General features: G+C 43.0%; 1 protein-coding gene across 7 annotated transcripts in view; it reads left to right on the plus strand.

Annotated features, from left to right (window-relative positions):
- PPP4R1 (protein phosphatase 4 regulatory subunit 1) overlaps positions 1-14,450 on the plus strand; it is a 152,865-nt gene that overhangs the window by 68,655 nt on the left and 69,760 nt on the right. For all 7 annotated transcript variants that reach the window (XM_073631341.1, XM_073631342.1, XM_073631343.1 and 4 more), the window contains exons 5-7: positions 3,505-3,647; positions 4,889-5,035; positions 10,408-10,515. In XM_073631341.1, coding sequence (XP_073487442.1) covers positions 3,505-3,647; positions 4,889-5,035; positions 10,408-10,515 — 398 coding nt within the window. The remainder of the gene's footprint in view (positions 1-3,504; positions 3,648-4,888; positions 5,036-10,407; positions 10,516-14,450) is intronic.

The following is a 14,450-nucleotide window of genomic DNA, read 5'->3' on the forward strand; positions in this document are numbered from 1 at the left end:
AATGCCAGAACTCTCCAACAAATATTGTCAGCCTGAAACAAGCAGGCTCCTTTGTTTGCCAGTGCTTCCGTCCAGCTAAGCAAGGTGGTATAGGGATAGGGCTGGGGTGGCGATCTTCCAAGATTCCTAACAGTGGGGATGTCCTTCCTTCCATATCACTGGAAAGGTCTCACTACCAACTCAAGGCTGAGGAGGAGTTCAGGCTGATCTACATCTTCCCTCCAGTGTGGGTCCTATCTTGTGTGCTCAAGAAAAAAGAGCAAGAGAGGGAAACAGTGATTCTAGTTGCCGCAAACTGGCCCAGAAAATCCTGGTACACAGACCTACTTGAACTTCTAGCAGAAGACACCTGACCCCCCCCCCCAGCAGTCCTGTTATCTAAAGGCCTTCATTTATTCCTATTTCTATGTATCTGACTTTAAAGGTGTGGCTGTTGAAACCCAGATTTTGAAGGATGGGGGAGTTTCAGAGTCTGTGATTTCCTACCCTGCCATAAGCAAGAAAATCCTTTTCCAGGAAGATATGTTATCATACCTGTAAATCCTTCTTTTTTTTTTTTTCTACTCTCTAAGGCCCCTTACACACGATCGGACCGTTCAGGTCCGCCTGTCAGTTTTGACGCCGGACCTGAACGGGCGCTCCATGTAAGCCTATGGAGCGACGGATGTCAGCGGAGACATGTCCGCTGACATCTGACCTGGTCTGATCCGCTAAAAGCAGACGGATGGCCCTACGTCCAGGTCCGTTGCTATCGAGTCGGGTTTTGTCCGTTTTCATCCGATCCCTCCATAGGCGGCAGCGGCGCCTGACAAGCACCTCCCCGCTCAGTGAGCAGAGAGGGACCTGTCATCCGCCGGCTCAGCGGAGATCAACGGACCGATCTCCCACTGAGCTGGCGGACTCCGTGGAAGCGGAGTCCGCCTCGTGTGAAAGGGGCCTAAATTGCCTGGACATAGATAAATTGGAGTCTACCTGAAGGCTACTGCTACAATCAGATGGACGGATTCCCTCTTTGTTCTGTCTTCTGCCTCTCACAGGGGACGGTCTGCTTTAAACTCCACCATTGCACAATGGATACCAAATCTGATTCCAAGAGTGTACATTCTCAAAGAGAAATCTCCTCCTTCGTTTCTACGTGCCCATTCTACCAAATCTGAGGTCATTTCAAGACCAGGCCTTGGTAGCCCGCAGAGGATTTGCATAATGGGGTAGGGGTTTAGGGAAGGATCACAGGGGGGGGCATATCCTCTAATGCTTTGCTAGTGTCCAATCACCTGAAGGTGCATGCCTATAATCCATACTGGAGGAATATTCTGCCTGTGTCCTGTAGGTTTAGGATATGGGATTTTTTTTTTTTTCATTTTGGTAAGGTAAGGATTATAACAGGTATGAGTGTTGTTTTTTTTTTTTTTTTTCCCTTCCATCTGCGTTCTATTGCAGATATTTCCCTTTACTTTGTTTGCCATATCCAAAAAATATCATTTACTTTCATTGTGGCAATAGTTAGCAGGACAAAGAGAGAGGGTATACCTCTCTAATAGAGCTGCATGATTAATCATTAAGAATCAAATTAACGATTCTTTTCCCTTCCCTGTCTTGTAAACAGCATTTCCGATTCTATCTAACAAATGCAGAGTTCTCTCACAGCTGAGAAAATAAAAAAAAAATCTAGGCAGTCTGCCAAGTTTTATCACAACATATCAGTCAACTATAATCAAAGTAACATTTCGTTCTTGGATCAAAGGAATGAACTTGTGTAGATGAGGGAAGTTTAACCACTTAGACTAAACCTTTTTCTGACACTTGCTGCTTACAAGTTAAAATCAACATTTATTGCTAGAAAATTACTCAGAACCCCCAAACTATATATATATATTTTTAACAGAGACCCTAGAGCAGTGGTTCTCAACCTGGGGTCGGGACCCCCTTGGGGGTCAAATGATGATTTGCCAGGGGTCACCGAATCCTGGGCGGTTCCTGAAGCCTGCACTGCTCTCCCAGCCTTTATGCGGCAGCCAAGCAGAGCTGTCCCTGGAGCCTGGGACCACCCAGTTGGGCTGTTCCTGGAGCCCGTGGCCGCCCACTCAGCCTCTTCGCAGCCGCCCATTCAGTTCACGGCATGGCTGGGGGACAGAGACTAGAGGTCAGCTGACTGGTGAGGAATGTGAAGTGGGAGGGGCTGGAGGAGACCCTATCTCCTGATTTCGCCATGGGAGTCACTGCTACGAGACACCACAAAGTTGGAGACATAGTGAGTAACACTACCTGTGATTATAGTTGCCATTAAAAGTCCACACTACAGTTTTCAGATGACCTTGCTCAAGAGCACCTAAGTTGGCTGATCAGAACTCAGCTCAGGTCAGCACTGCCACTCATCCCATTCCCCCCACTCCCCCACCAAGGAGTAAGAGAAGGAATAAAAATAGAGCGTACATGTAAGGGAGAGAAAAGGAGGGGGAGGAACAAAGAAAAAGGGAGAGAAAGAATAAGAGAAAACAAGAAAGACGGCTAGAGAGAGGGATAGGGAAAAAAAAGAAATGAGGAAAGAGACAGATAAAAGGGAAAGAAAGGAGAACAAAGCGAGTGGTACATCCTAAAATGTACCATAAGGGGTTTTAATACTGTACGAGTGGAAGGGTTTCAGGGAGCGCTAAATGTCCGTGGGTTAGGGGCGCAAATTACTTGTCTTGCCTTGGGTGCTGACAACCAACGCTACGAAAATAATTTTACTGTTAGGGGTCCCCACAACTTGGTAAATTTTATCAAGGGGTCACGGCATTAGGAAGGTTGAGAAACACTGCCCTAGAGAATAAAATGGCGGTTGTTGCAATATTTTATGTCGCACTTTATTTGTGCAGCGGTCTTTCAAACGTTTTTTTTTTGGAAAAAATACACTTTAATGAATTTTTAAAAAATAACTTTTTGTATAATGTGAAAGATGATGTTATGCCGCGAGAATCGTGACAGGTGTTGTAATCTCTCTCCACTATCCAAGAAATAATAATTTGCCTTTTTGAGTTGTACTTTAAAGGCTCGCTTACACTAATGGTGCCCTCTGGAGAGCGGTGGTTCACTCTTCAGAATGGCATTTGAAATTTCAATGAGGGGGCATTGTTGCCGCCTCAGTGCTTGTTTCAACCCCTAAAAACCCTTCACCACCATTGCACAAAATAGTGCGTTGCACACCTGTATTCAGGTGAATGGGTGGCATTTAGCCATGTGCAACAAGGGGTATGTTTTTTCTACTCTGCAAAGCAAAATCGTGCAGCTGCTGCATGTGTACGCCCCTGTTTGCTGCTTTGTAGCTGTATGGGAGTGGTTGGGGTTGGCAAAAACGCAGCTTAACTGATTTTACCTGTGATTGAGGCCTTACTTGATTAAAGTCTGATAAATGTTACCATCCTAGATGAAATATTTACTCCCTGCAAAATACTGTTTAATAAATTCTACAGTCACAATTTAAAGAGAGATTAAAGATCCTTCGTTTTGCTGTTTATCTTTCAGAGCCCACCGTGCGTGCGGAACTCATGGAACAAGTGCCTCACCTTGCAATGTTCTGTCAAGAGAACAGGCCTTCAATTCCCCTTGCTTTCTCCAAATACCTTCTACCCATTGTAGTGCGATATCTCGCTGACCAAAATAACCAGGTTGGATAAGTATATTTTACTTTTTGTATGTTATTTTTTTTTTTTTTTTTTTTCAGTGTTTTTTAGTAACCTGTATTACAGTAATTGTGACTACATCTTGCTATGCACACAGCTTCACATTCATGGCAAACCTACATTTCACCTTTTTTACAGCATTCTTGTTGCCAGTTTGCCTCACTTTAGTAATATCCATATTTACCATCATCACATATGCCGTTTTTGTGCATTTTAAAAAAACAAAAAAAAACATAACTTTGTTTATCCAGCTGTCTGCTTTTTCTGAGGCTTCCTATGAACATTGCTTTATTAGGCTGGGTTCACACTGTAACGGGACTGGGAATGCATGTAAATCTTATATCTTATCTTTATAGCAGGCAAAACACCCTGCTCTTTAGCAGATGCTTTGGGGTGCCATTAATTTTTAATGGCACCCCTTACGCATCAGAAAATGCAGCATGTTTTTCAGGTGCGTGAAGCTGCGTCGTGCAGTGCAGCTGCATTTTTGAAAAGGGGTTGAGGACTTTTTCTCTGTTTGCTGCATGAATAGCAGCCTTTGAATGAATGAACTGTTGTGCCTGCGCAAACTTGTTTGCATGGACCCGCTACAGCAATGTTTCGCAACCTTTTTTTAGTCAAGGTACCCTTTAAAATTATGGACAATTTCGAGGCACCCTCCAGAATTATGGACAGTCTTGAGGCGCCCCATTCTACAATATAAAAACTGTTCTAATAGTTTTACATAATGTAGCAACATCAATACACGTAGGACACCCAACGTTAGAGGTGATTTATTCTTCCAAAGCAAATACATTTTTGCAAACTAATACTGACTAGTATGCCAATGTTTCTTGTCTCCCTCAGTTTTTCTCCTTTACTTAGCTAATGAGGCCCCAAAGCTGATGGAGAGAGGAAAGGGAGGGAGGGTCAAACAAGGATGATATGCAGGCAACTGGCATCCTCCTTATCAACTGATGTCATTAGGAGGTTGGCAGCTCGAAGGTTGTAATGGTGTACAATGAAACTGTGGCTTTGTGTAACTAAAAGGCAGGTTTCATCCACCCACTGGCTTGTATACAATTTTGGGGAAATATTTATAGGCATTTTGAAACCTCAAGGCACGCTGGTTGAAAGGCTGTTCTACAGTGTGAAGCTAGCCTTGGTATTTGTGCGTATGAGGTAGAATAATCTAATCTCATTCTGTTTTATTTTTCTCCCTGTTTGATTATATGTCATTGTTTCAGGTCCGAAAGACCAGCCAAGCAGCATTGCTAGTGTTGCTTGAGCAGGAGCTCATAGAGCGATCGGATGTAGAGAGTAACGTATGTCCAGTGCTCATTGACCTAACTGCTCCAGACAGCAATGATGATGTCAAGACTGAAGCTGTGGCGGTGAGTTTCATCCTTTTCTGAATCTTGTGCATTGCTAGGTAATGCCAATGAACATTATGGGTGAATAGATTTTCATACATAAATATAGCTGTTATTTTTATTTAACAAGTATACTTGTTAATTTTTTTGAACCTACAGGATGTCAGACCTGTAAAATAAGCATTTGTTGCAGTGAGCATAAACGTGAATGTATAGCCAAATCTATTTGTTTTGGTAAGAGTAGAAAGAGTTAAAACCCTGCTGCTGTTTTTTTTTTTTTTTTTTTTTTTTTTTTTTTTTTTTTTTTTCTTTTCTTTATTTCACACTCTTATTTATTTTTGGTCTGTGTACCATTGGGAAAATTACCCTTCTCTTATCCCTTACCTCTTTTTCTGGGGTCAACCCTAAGAATTTTAGATTTCCCATCAAATAAAAATCAATGGACATCTTTTTGCAAGTAAACAATGTGCATTTATTATTATTATTATTATACTATATTTTTTTTATTTTTTACACTGGAGCCTGTAAAGCATTGCACCCGCGATCAGTAGATCACTGGTGCATTGCCAGGATCCTACAGACTCTCAGTACACTGTCTGCCCATACCTCCAATACAGCCAGGCAGTTAGTGAATTGCAGGAAGAGTCAATAAACTATGAGGAAGCTCACTAGTGCCCTTGCAGTTCATTGAGAACTACAGGCCATCAGCCATTGTGGCCAACGGTATTTGTAGTTAATTCACAGAACTCTGCGAATGAATGATGCGGCCGTGTGGGAGGAGCCCCGCACTGCTGCACTGTTTTTAAATTGTGATAGCAGGTGCGTGGAGAGAATCCCCCGCCCACTGTCACAGGGAGGGGGAAGATCTACGGGGGAGGAGGCAGGAGTTGGAACATGTTACATGTTCCACCATAAATACGGGTGAAACGTGTAACCTGTTGCAAAGATGAATGCATAGGAAAGCTGGGAATACTGTACTTCTCAAACCTTAGGTATCTGGATTATACACCCAGTAATAGGGGACCACTGAAGAGACTACTACATTTTTTACATGGGAAAATCCACTAGAAGGGGCTTGACACCTTCTGTGGGTTGACATCCATATTTGACTACTAATCGGCATGGTGGGAAAAAAAATGTTGCAAAAGGAAGCAAATACAGTAGCAAAAACCAAACCAAAGTTTTAACCCTGCTCTACTGTATCCAAAATTCTTAAAAATCTGTGAAATTTTGTGCGTAAGGACCAGATAGAAACTGCAGGCGCTGTCATTGATGCTGACAAATATGTAATGCAGCAAATTATTGCATTTGTACATTGAACAGGAAAAAATGGTGTAGGTAATCACATGTAAATTAGAGTGGTTATTAAGGTAAAAAAACCTCTCTGCAGCTTTTCCTTATAATTGCCAGAACCTGAACTCGATCCAGTGCTGTGCACAAAGGCAGCGGCGCTTTCGCTCTCTCTCCAGAGAGGCAGCAGCAGGAACCATAGGCCTCCTGCTGTCAATTGCAGAGCAGAGGGTGGGGCCGAGCCATGCTCTGTGTGCCAATGGACACACGCAGCGCAGACAGTGAGACGGCACAAGTGCCCCCATATCAAGCAGCTTGCTATGGGACAGGAGGGAGGAGCCAGGAGTGCCAGTGGGAGACCCCAGAAGAGAGGATCAGGGCTGCTCTGTGTAAAACCATTGCACTGAGCAGGTAAACATAACATCTTATTAAAAACAAAAAATCTAGAACCGGGCTAACAAATACCAGGTCGCCATTGTGCCTTGGCTATTTTTAGCCCATTTACTGCTGACACTACAGCTCATGCGCTCCAATCTGAGGGGTATCTGAGGCAATCCCCATCCTAAAGGTACTGGGCCTTCCATCTCCTGGGGCGCGTGGTGGGCTGAGCTGTGTAGCTGACTGGATGGGATCAGGGGTTGTGGAGGTGGGCGGCTCTGTCTGTCGGGCAGTGCGGGGTGTAGCGGGCTGTCAGCACTCGACTCTCGGGGTGATTGGGCTGGAGGAGGACAGAGGTTCTCCGCCAAAGGGTACATTGTGAGCGCCCCAAGGACAAATCGGCTGTTCCACACACCCTGCGTGCCCCCGGCTATGCATCCCCTTGCCCATCTGCGAGCTTGGCACCGGCAAAGCGAGTGCTGCCAGGTAGAGGGGAGGGAAGAGAGCAGACACATGTCCGCTCTCTTCCCCTTCTTGTTGCTAACCCGAAGGTGACCTGTATGACGTCACTTTCGAGTCTGTTGACAGTTTCTTCGACCATCAAGGCTAGGAAAGAATGTAATGCAGTGCGATCTGCATTGCATTACATTCAGTAGAGCGCTGGGGAGACCTCGCATTAAAGAGGACCTGCCAAAAAAATCACCACACAGGGGACTTTTGTCTCCTATGTGATTAGAAAAAAAAAAAAAAGTAAAAAAAAAAATGTTTTTTTCATTGTTAAAATGCAAAGTTAGATCCAAACACATAAAAATATCCCCCCCCCCCCCCAAAAATAAAATTGAGGCCTCCTCACACATACACACGTACAAACATAAACACACCACATGCGTTAGGGCGCCTACTCCTGAAAACGTTGGCTGCTATACACGTTACATATCATGCACCCCAGAATAAGAGCAATAATTCTAGAACCCTCGTAACTTTTTTAGCTGGCTCCTAGATTTAAAAGCAAATTTGTCAAGTCCTGCTTTAGAATCACTTTAGGCTTATGCTTATGTTTTCATTTTCTTCAATTATAACATTTTCTATCTAATTTTTTAAATTTTTTTTCTTTCTTTTTGCCGGGTTGACTGAGCTAGTAAACATGTAATACATGTTTTCTGGTTTAACCATTTGTTTTAGTTTAACCTTGCATTAGGGGTGCACCGAACTTTTTTGGGTTTTTTTTGGTGCCGAAACCGATACCGAAAATTAAAAATACACTAGGCCGAAAACCGAAACTGATCCCGAAAATGACTGTTTTTAAAAAATATTGTTGTTTTTATATACTTTAAATAAAATGTATTTTTATATTTTAAATAAAACGTATACATTTTTATATAACACATTGCTAATAGTATCAGCAAAATTTCCATTCGGTGCACCTCTAGCAGATATGATGCAGGAGACGGTCAGAGACTGCAGACGTGGTACAGGAGACGGTCAGAGACTGCAGACGTGGTACAGGAGACGGTCAGAGACTGCAGACGTGGTACAGGAGACGGTCAGAGACTGCAGACGTGGTACAGGAGACGGTCAGAGACTGCAGACGTGGTACAGGAGACGGTCAGAGACTGCAGACGTGGTACAGGAGACGGTCAGAGACTGCAGACGTGGTACAGGAGACGGTCAGAGACTGCAGACGTGGTACAGGAGACGGTCAGAGACTGCAGACGTGGTACAGGAGACGGTCAGAGACTGCAGACGTGGTACAGGAGACGGTCAGAGACTGCAGACGTGGTACAGGAGACGGTCAGAGACTGCAGACGTGGTACAGGAGACGGTCAGAGACTGCAGACGTGGTACAGGAGACGGTCAGAGACTGCAGACGTGGTACAGGAGACGGTCAGAGACTGTCCATTGGACACTCATACATATATGGCGCTGTGTGTGAAAGTGCCAGGTAATCGGCGGTATACAGTATAACTTCACAGGAAAGTGAAGATGCTTTCACTAACCTACTAGATTCCAGGTGTAATTTTTCTGCTGTAAGTTACAAAATGGAACAAAAGGACATTTTCAGTAAGACAACACAAAGGACAATTGGAAAATGCAAAGAGCAGCCATAACCGCAAGATCAGATTGCAGCTTACTGAAGTCAGATCAGTAAAAACTTAATTCTGCTTATTTGCTATGGATTACTACACTTTGCACATAGCTCTTTGGCTACTGGACAGACAGGTATATTATTGATCCTTGTCAAAAGCTTGCTCTTTTCATACTATATACTACCCTCACCTTGTGGTTAAGAATGTTATTCGTGGCCTCTGAGGTGTGAGTTTCAGGCAAACATTTCTCACCTCCGGACTACACTGCCCACAATGGACCGCGGCCTCCTCCCGCCCGACTCTCACTGCAGCCAGCCCCAACTTCGGCCGCAGGGAGGATTAGAGTGCCCGCCCTGTCACACACATACACATACACAGATCGAGGAGAGGAGGAGGAGGAGGGAGTGGAGGACTGGGCGCGCCAGAGGGATACTCCCGCAATGGGCGGCATCCGGGGCGGACCACGCCCCTTTTTGGTATCTGCTGTTTTTGTCATTCGGCCGAATGACAAAAACACCGGTTCAACAGCCGAAATTTTGGTGCACCACTACCTTGCATGGTCTTTAAGCCATTGCTAAAGATGACCTTGGGAGTTGTTTTATTTTCATACTAATTGGCAGACAGATACTGGAATTGTAATGTTTAAATCCTATATAACAGGTGTAGGCAACCTTGACTCTCCAGCTGTTTTGGAACGACAAGTCCCGTGATGCATTGCAAGACTGACAGTCACAGGCATGACTCCCACACAGCTGGAGAGAGTCAAGGTTGCCTATTCCTACTATTAAAAAAAAAATGTAGTTATTTGTAAAATGGGTTTTTACTGCACGTTTTACATGCAGTTTTAGGTGCACTCCCAATGAATTCTATTAGATTGTGTATTTTCATGAAAGAGCATTGAAGTCCTGCATCTTTGATGCGCTTTCAGAAAACAGTCTAATAGGAAGAAGGTAGAAAATCCAGCACCGACTTGACTGATGATAAAATAGTTCAAACTTTACTCCGTATCCATCAAGACATAAAAGCATCCATCGTCATAGACTACTGCACCTGTCCCAGTGGATACTAAATTAAGGGGTTGCAATACTCTTTCCTTCCTTCCTTCCTTCCTTCCTTCCTTCCTTCCTTCCTTCCTTCCTTCCTTCCTTCCTTCCTTCCTTCCTTCCTTCCTTCCTTCCTTCCTTCCTTCCTTCCTTCCTTCCTTCCTTCCTTCCTTCCTTCCCTCCCTAAAACCAATTGTAAAACATTCATACAATGGCACTGCGCCCAACCCAAAGCACACTGGTGTGAACCTGGCCAAACTGTATTGTTAGGCTCACTCTCTTTCTCGCTGCAAGCAAGTCTCCTGATTACGCATCCAGGCAGCATGCACCCCACTACCATCATTGCTCTCTCATTTTTTTCTACATTCATTCCAAGTGTGCCCATCCTGCAGTTATAGTGGACTGTAATGGGAGCACAGAAATAGAGCTTTGTAAGCTTTACTACTTTTAGTCAGCCATAACTAAATGGTATTGAGCTTGGGAAATTGTCTGTGCTGAACTTGTAATTGGATAAACCTTGCATCTTCTGCTGCTTGTAAGTAAATGTCAAAAGCATTAATTTATTTTAGTAAAGATGCGTATCTTCTTTCTTTAGATAATGTGCAAAATGGCATTAATGGTTGGTAAGGATATAACGGAAAGGTTAATCCTTCCAAGGTTTTGTGAGATGTGTTGTGACTGCAGGATGTTCCATGTCCGCAAGGTAAGCATATTTATCATTTATATAAAAATTTTCCTGTGTCTATTATGTGTATTATTATTCCTGTTGATTAATGGTGTTGATACTGTGAACTCAGAACACTTGAGGATGTTGAAGGTAATCAATATTTCCCTTATTTTATAACAGGATACCCTTATTTTACAGGGTTATCATACATATTGCCCCTTTTTTACCATTTTTTTTTCTCCCCCAGAGTTGACTGAACAAAATATTTTTAGATGTACAATTTCATTGAAATAATAGCAGGCACTCATTGATACCTTTTTGTTTATCACCCTGAGAACTCTGAGAGCTAGGGCACTAAATATGCAGATTTTCATTTTCAAAGTTGGGAACTCTGCTAGATGCCACCACCTCCCTTTTTTCCTGCAGCACTTGTCTTGGCTCATTACCTCATTAAAGCGGAACTATACTCACCTTGGCTCCAGTGATGCTGCGTCCTAGAGCTCCCCACTGGCACCTTCTAGCAGCCAGCTTTCGGGTACTAAGTGCCTACCGCTTTCATTGGCCAGGCCTATATGACGTGCGGGAGTGTAGTCAGATTCGACGTTGCCGATTTATTTACTGAGCTGCACGTGCACAACTCACTGTACATTGACGGACAGGCAGGTGAGTTATTTTAATGCAGAAGAGACAAAGCATATCTTCTGCATTAAAAATCCTGTCCGTTTGCCCAGTTTCTGTTTGTAAAGTTCCACTTTAAGAAAGGTAGGGATGTGTGTCACTGCCCTGACTTTGAAGCTGGACAGCTAACACCTGTTTGGTACCATGGGTTAAAGCGTTATATTGGTTGTTAACAGTTTAAATAAAAAAGGTTTTTATAGCACCAATAAACTGTATGAAGAGAGATCATTTCCAATCTGTGCTTGGAGCAGTGCTTTCTATTTTACTCAGTTCCTGGCATATGGAACACTGACATTCACAGTGCTAGTTCTTGTAGTGTTCCCTGTCACTAATAAAAGATCTGCCAATCATTGTGGTGTTTTTTTGTTTTTTAAGGATTCAACAGCTCAGCCAAAAGTAGACCTATTCTTAAATATCACACTTCTTCATAAAAGTAGGATAAAGCTGTACCAAATATATTAGTAAATTTAAAACCTAAATAGATTACATGGTGTGAATTAAAGTGTATATGAAACTAAAAACATTAATAAATTGCAGATTTCAAGTTCTTAGTTGAAATTTGATTTTTTTTTTTGTCCTTAGGCTTTGTTTTGCCTGGGGTTGGGGTTAGTAATTTACAAGCTTGTTTTTACTTCCAGTTTATCTCACAGGAAGTTACAAGATTTCTGCATTTCAGGGCAAGATCGACAGGTATTTTCTGTACTTGCTGAAATTGTTCTGAGCCTGAAAAAGAAAACGTGACATCTTGTGACCCTTTTCTCCTCAGGCTATTTTAGGCAATATAATTATACACTACTCAACAGAAAGATAAGCATACTGAATCCTTTTTTCAGGGTTTTGGCCTAATTTATAGATACACAAATCAGAACAAATAACATATATCAAGACCTTGTTCAGATGCAGTGTGGTATACTATGGAAAAGGAACTTTGGGAAACTAGAGGTGTTTTGAGGTCAATGGCACGGATGGCATGTGCAGATGGGGAGCCTTCCCGTATGACCCCTTGACCTATGATATAATTAGACCATTTAGGGACTAGAGGAGGCATGAGCAGAAGTATAGAGGAACCATATTAAAGCTAGTAAGGCCGGTCAGAAGCGATTTTGTTTTCCTGTTTTATGTGTATTCACAACTTTTAAATTGTAACGGCATACTTTCACATAACCCTGTGAGTTCATACAAGAAATTGTAAATCTTTGCTCTGGTTGAATGGATAATGTACCCACTGTAACTTGTGAAAAAGCCAGGAATGTATACTCAAAAAACCCACTACTAATGCAGATACCATGTGGATTCTTTAAAAAGAAAAGACTATTCTGAACTTTATAATGTCACTTACAACCTAGGCAAAGATCACATGGTATCTGGTAATCTGGTTGACATCATTAAAGACTACCTAGAGTCTGTTATTTTCTATCAGACTGGACTGATCGGTGAAATAAGCAGGTCAGTAGGAAGCAGAAGCTGCTTATGTAATGTTTTTATGTTCATATAGAATTTAATATTACACATAAAAACAAGCATCTAAAATATTAAAGAACCTTACAGTGGGGAAAATAATTATTGGATCCCCTGCAGATTTTGTAATTGTGTCCACTTACAAAGACATTAGGGGCTATAATTTATCATAGGTGTATTTTAAATGATCTAGACAGAATGTCAACCAAAAATCCAGAAAAAACACATGATTCAAATGTTATAAGTTGAGTCGCAGTTCGGTGAGTAAAAAAAGTATTTGATCCCCTACCAACCAACAATAATTCTGGTTCCCTCAGACTGGCTACAATATGTGCTCCTGTGGTACACAGATTAGTCCTGTCAATTTAGGTAGGTGTACTTAACGACAAAGCGTTGTGTATGAAAGACACCTGTCCACAGAATCTTTGTTCCATTCAAACCTCACCATCATGGACAAGACCAAAGAGCTTTCAAAGGACGAGAAGCTGTCAGGGTCAAGATTGTAGACCTGCACAGGGCTGAAATGGGCTACAAGACCATCAGCAAGAAGCTTAGTAAGAAGGAGACAACTGTTGGAGTGATTATTCGCAAATAGAAGAAATACAAAATAACCGTCAATCGCCCGCAGTCTGGAGCTCCATGCAAGATTTCTCCTCATGTGGTAAGGATGATCAAAAGAAAAGTGAGGGATCAGCCCATGGGAGTAGCTTGTGAATGATCTCAAGGCAGTTGGGACCACAGTCCCCAAACAAGCCATTGGTAACACAATACATGGATTTCAATCCTGCATCGCCCTCCAGGTCCCCTCCTCAAGAAGGCACCTCTACAGGCCCATCTGAAGTTGGCCAATGAACATGTACATGATTCAGAGAAGGATTGGGAGAAAGTGCTGTGGTCAGATGAGACCAAAATTTAGCTCTTTGGTATTAACTCGACTTGCCATCTTTAGAGGAAGAAAAATGCTGACTATCAGCACATAGGTCGAAGCATTATGCTTTGGGGCTGCTTTGCCACATTAAGAGGCCAATGGACGGGGCCATGTATTGTTAAATCTTGGATGAGAACCTTCTTCCCTCAGCCAGAACACTGAAGATGGGTCTTCCAGCATGACAATGACAAAAAAACATACCGCCAAGGCAACAGAGGAGTGGCTCAAGAAGAAGCACATTAACGTCATGGAATGGCCTAGCCAGTCACCAGACCTTAATTCTATATAAAATTTATGGAGGGTGCTAAAGTTTCGAGTTGCCAAGTGACGGTCAAGAAACCTTAAGGCCCCTTTCACACAGGCGTATGTCCATTTTTCATCCATCAGTTTTCAGATGAAAAACGGACATACATGTATCCTTATGGGATAGCGGATGAATATCCTATGACATCAGCGGAGAAATATGCGCTGACATCCGATGACATCAGTCTCCGCTAGGCTCCATTTCTGATAGCGGAGGAAAACCCTACTTTTCCATCCGTCATCAGATGAAAAAAGGACTCTACGGTCCGTCTTCATCCGATCTCCCATAGAGGAGAGCGGCGCTCTGACAGGTCGGTCCCTGCACAGTGTGCAGGGACAGACCTGTCATCTGCCTGCTCAGCGGGGATCGACTAAGCAATCCCCCGCTGAGCAAAGTGGAGCCCGTACACGGACGCGTCCGTGTGAAAGGGCCCTAAGGGGTTAGAGAAGATCTGTAAAGAGTGGACAAAAATCCCACCTGAGATGTGTGCAAACCTGGTAACCAACTACAAGAAACGTCTGACCTCTCTGCTTGCAAACAAGGGTTTCTCCACCAAGTACTAAGTCATGATTTGGTTGGGGATCAAATACTTATTTTACTCAC

The sequence above is a fragment of the Aquarana catesbeiana genome, linkage group LG05, assembly GCF_042186555.1.
Source record: "Aquarana catesbeiana isolate 2022-GZ linkage group LG05, ASM4218655v1, whole genome shotgun sequence".
Taxonomy (NCBI): domain Eukaryota; kingdom Metazoa; phylum Chordata; class Amphibia; order Anura; family Ranidae; genus Aquarana; species Aquarana catesbeiana.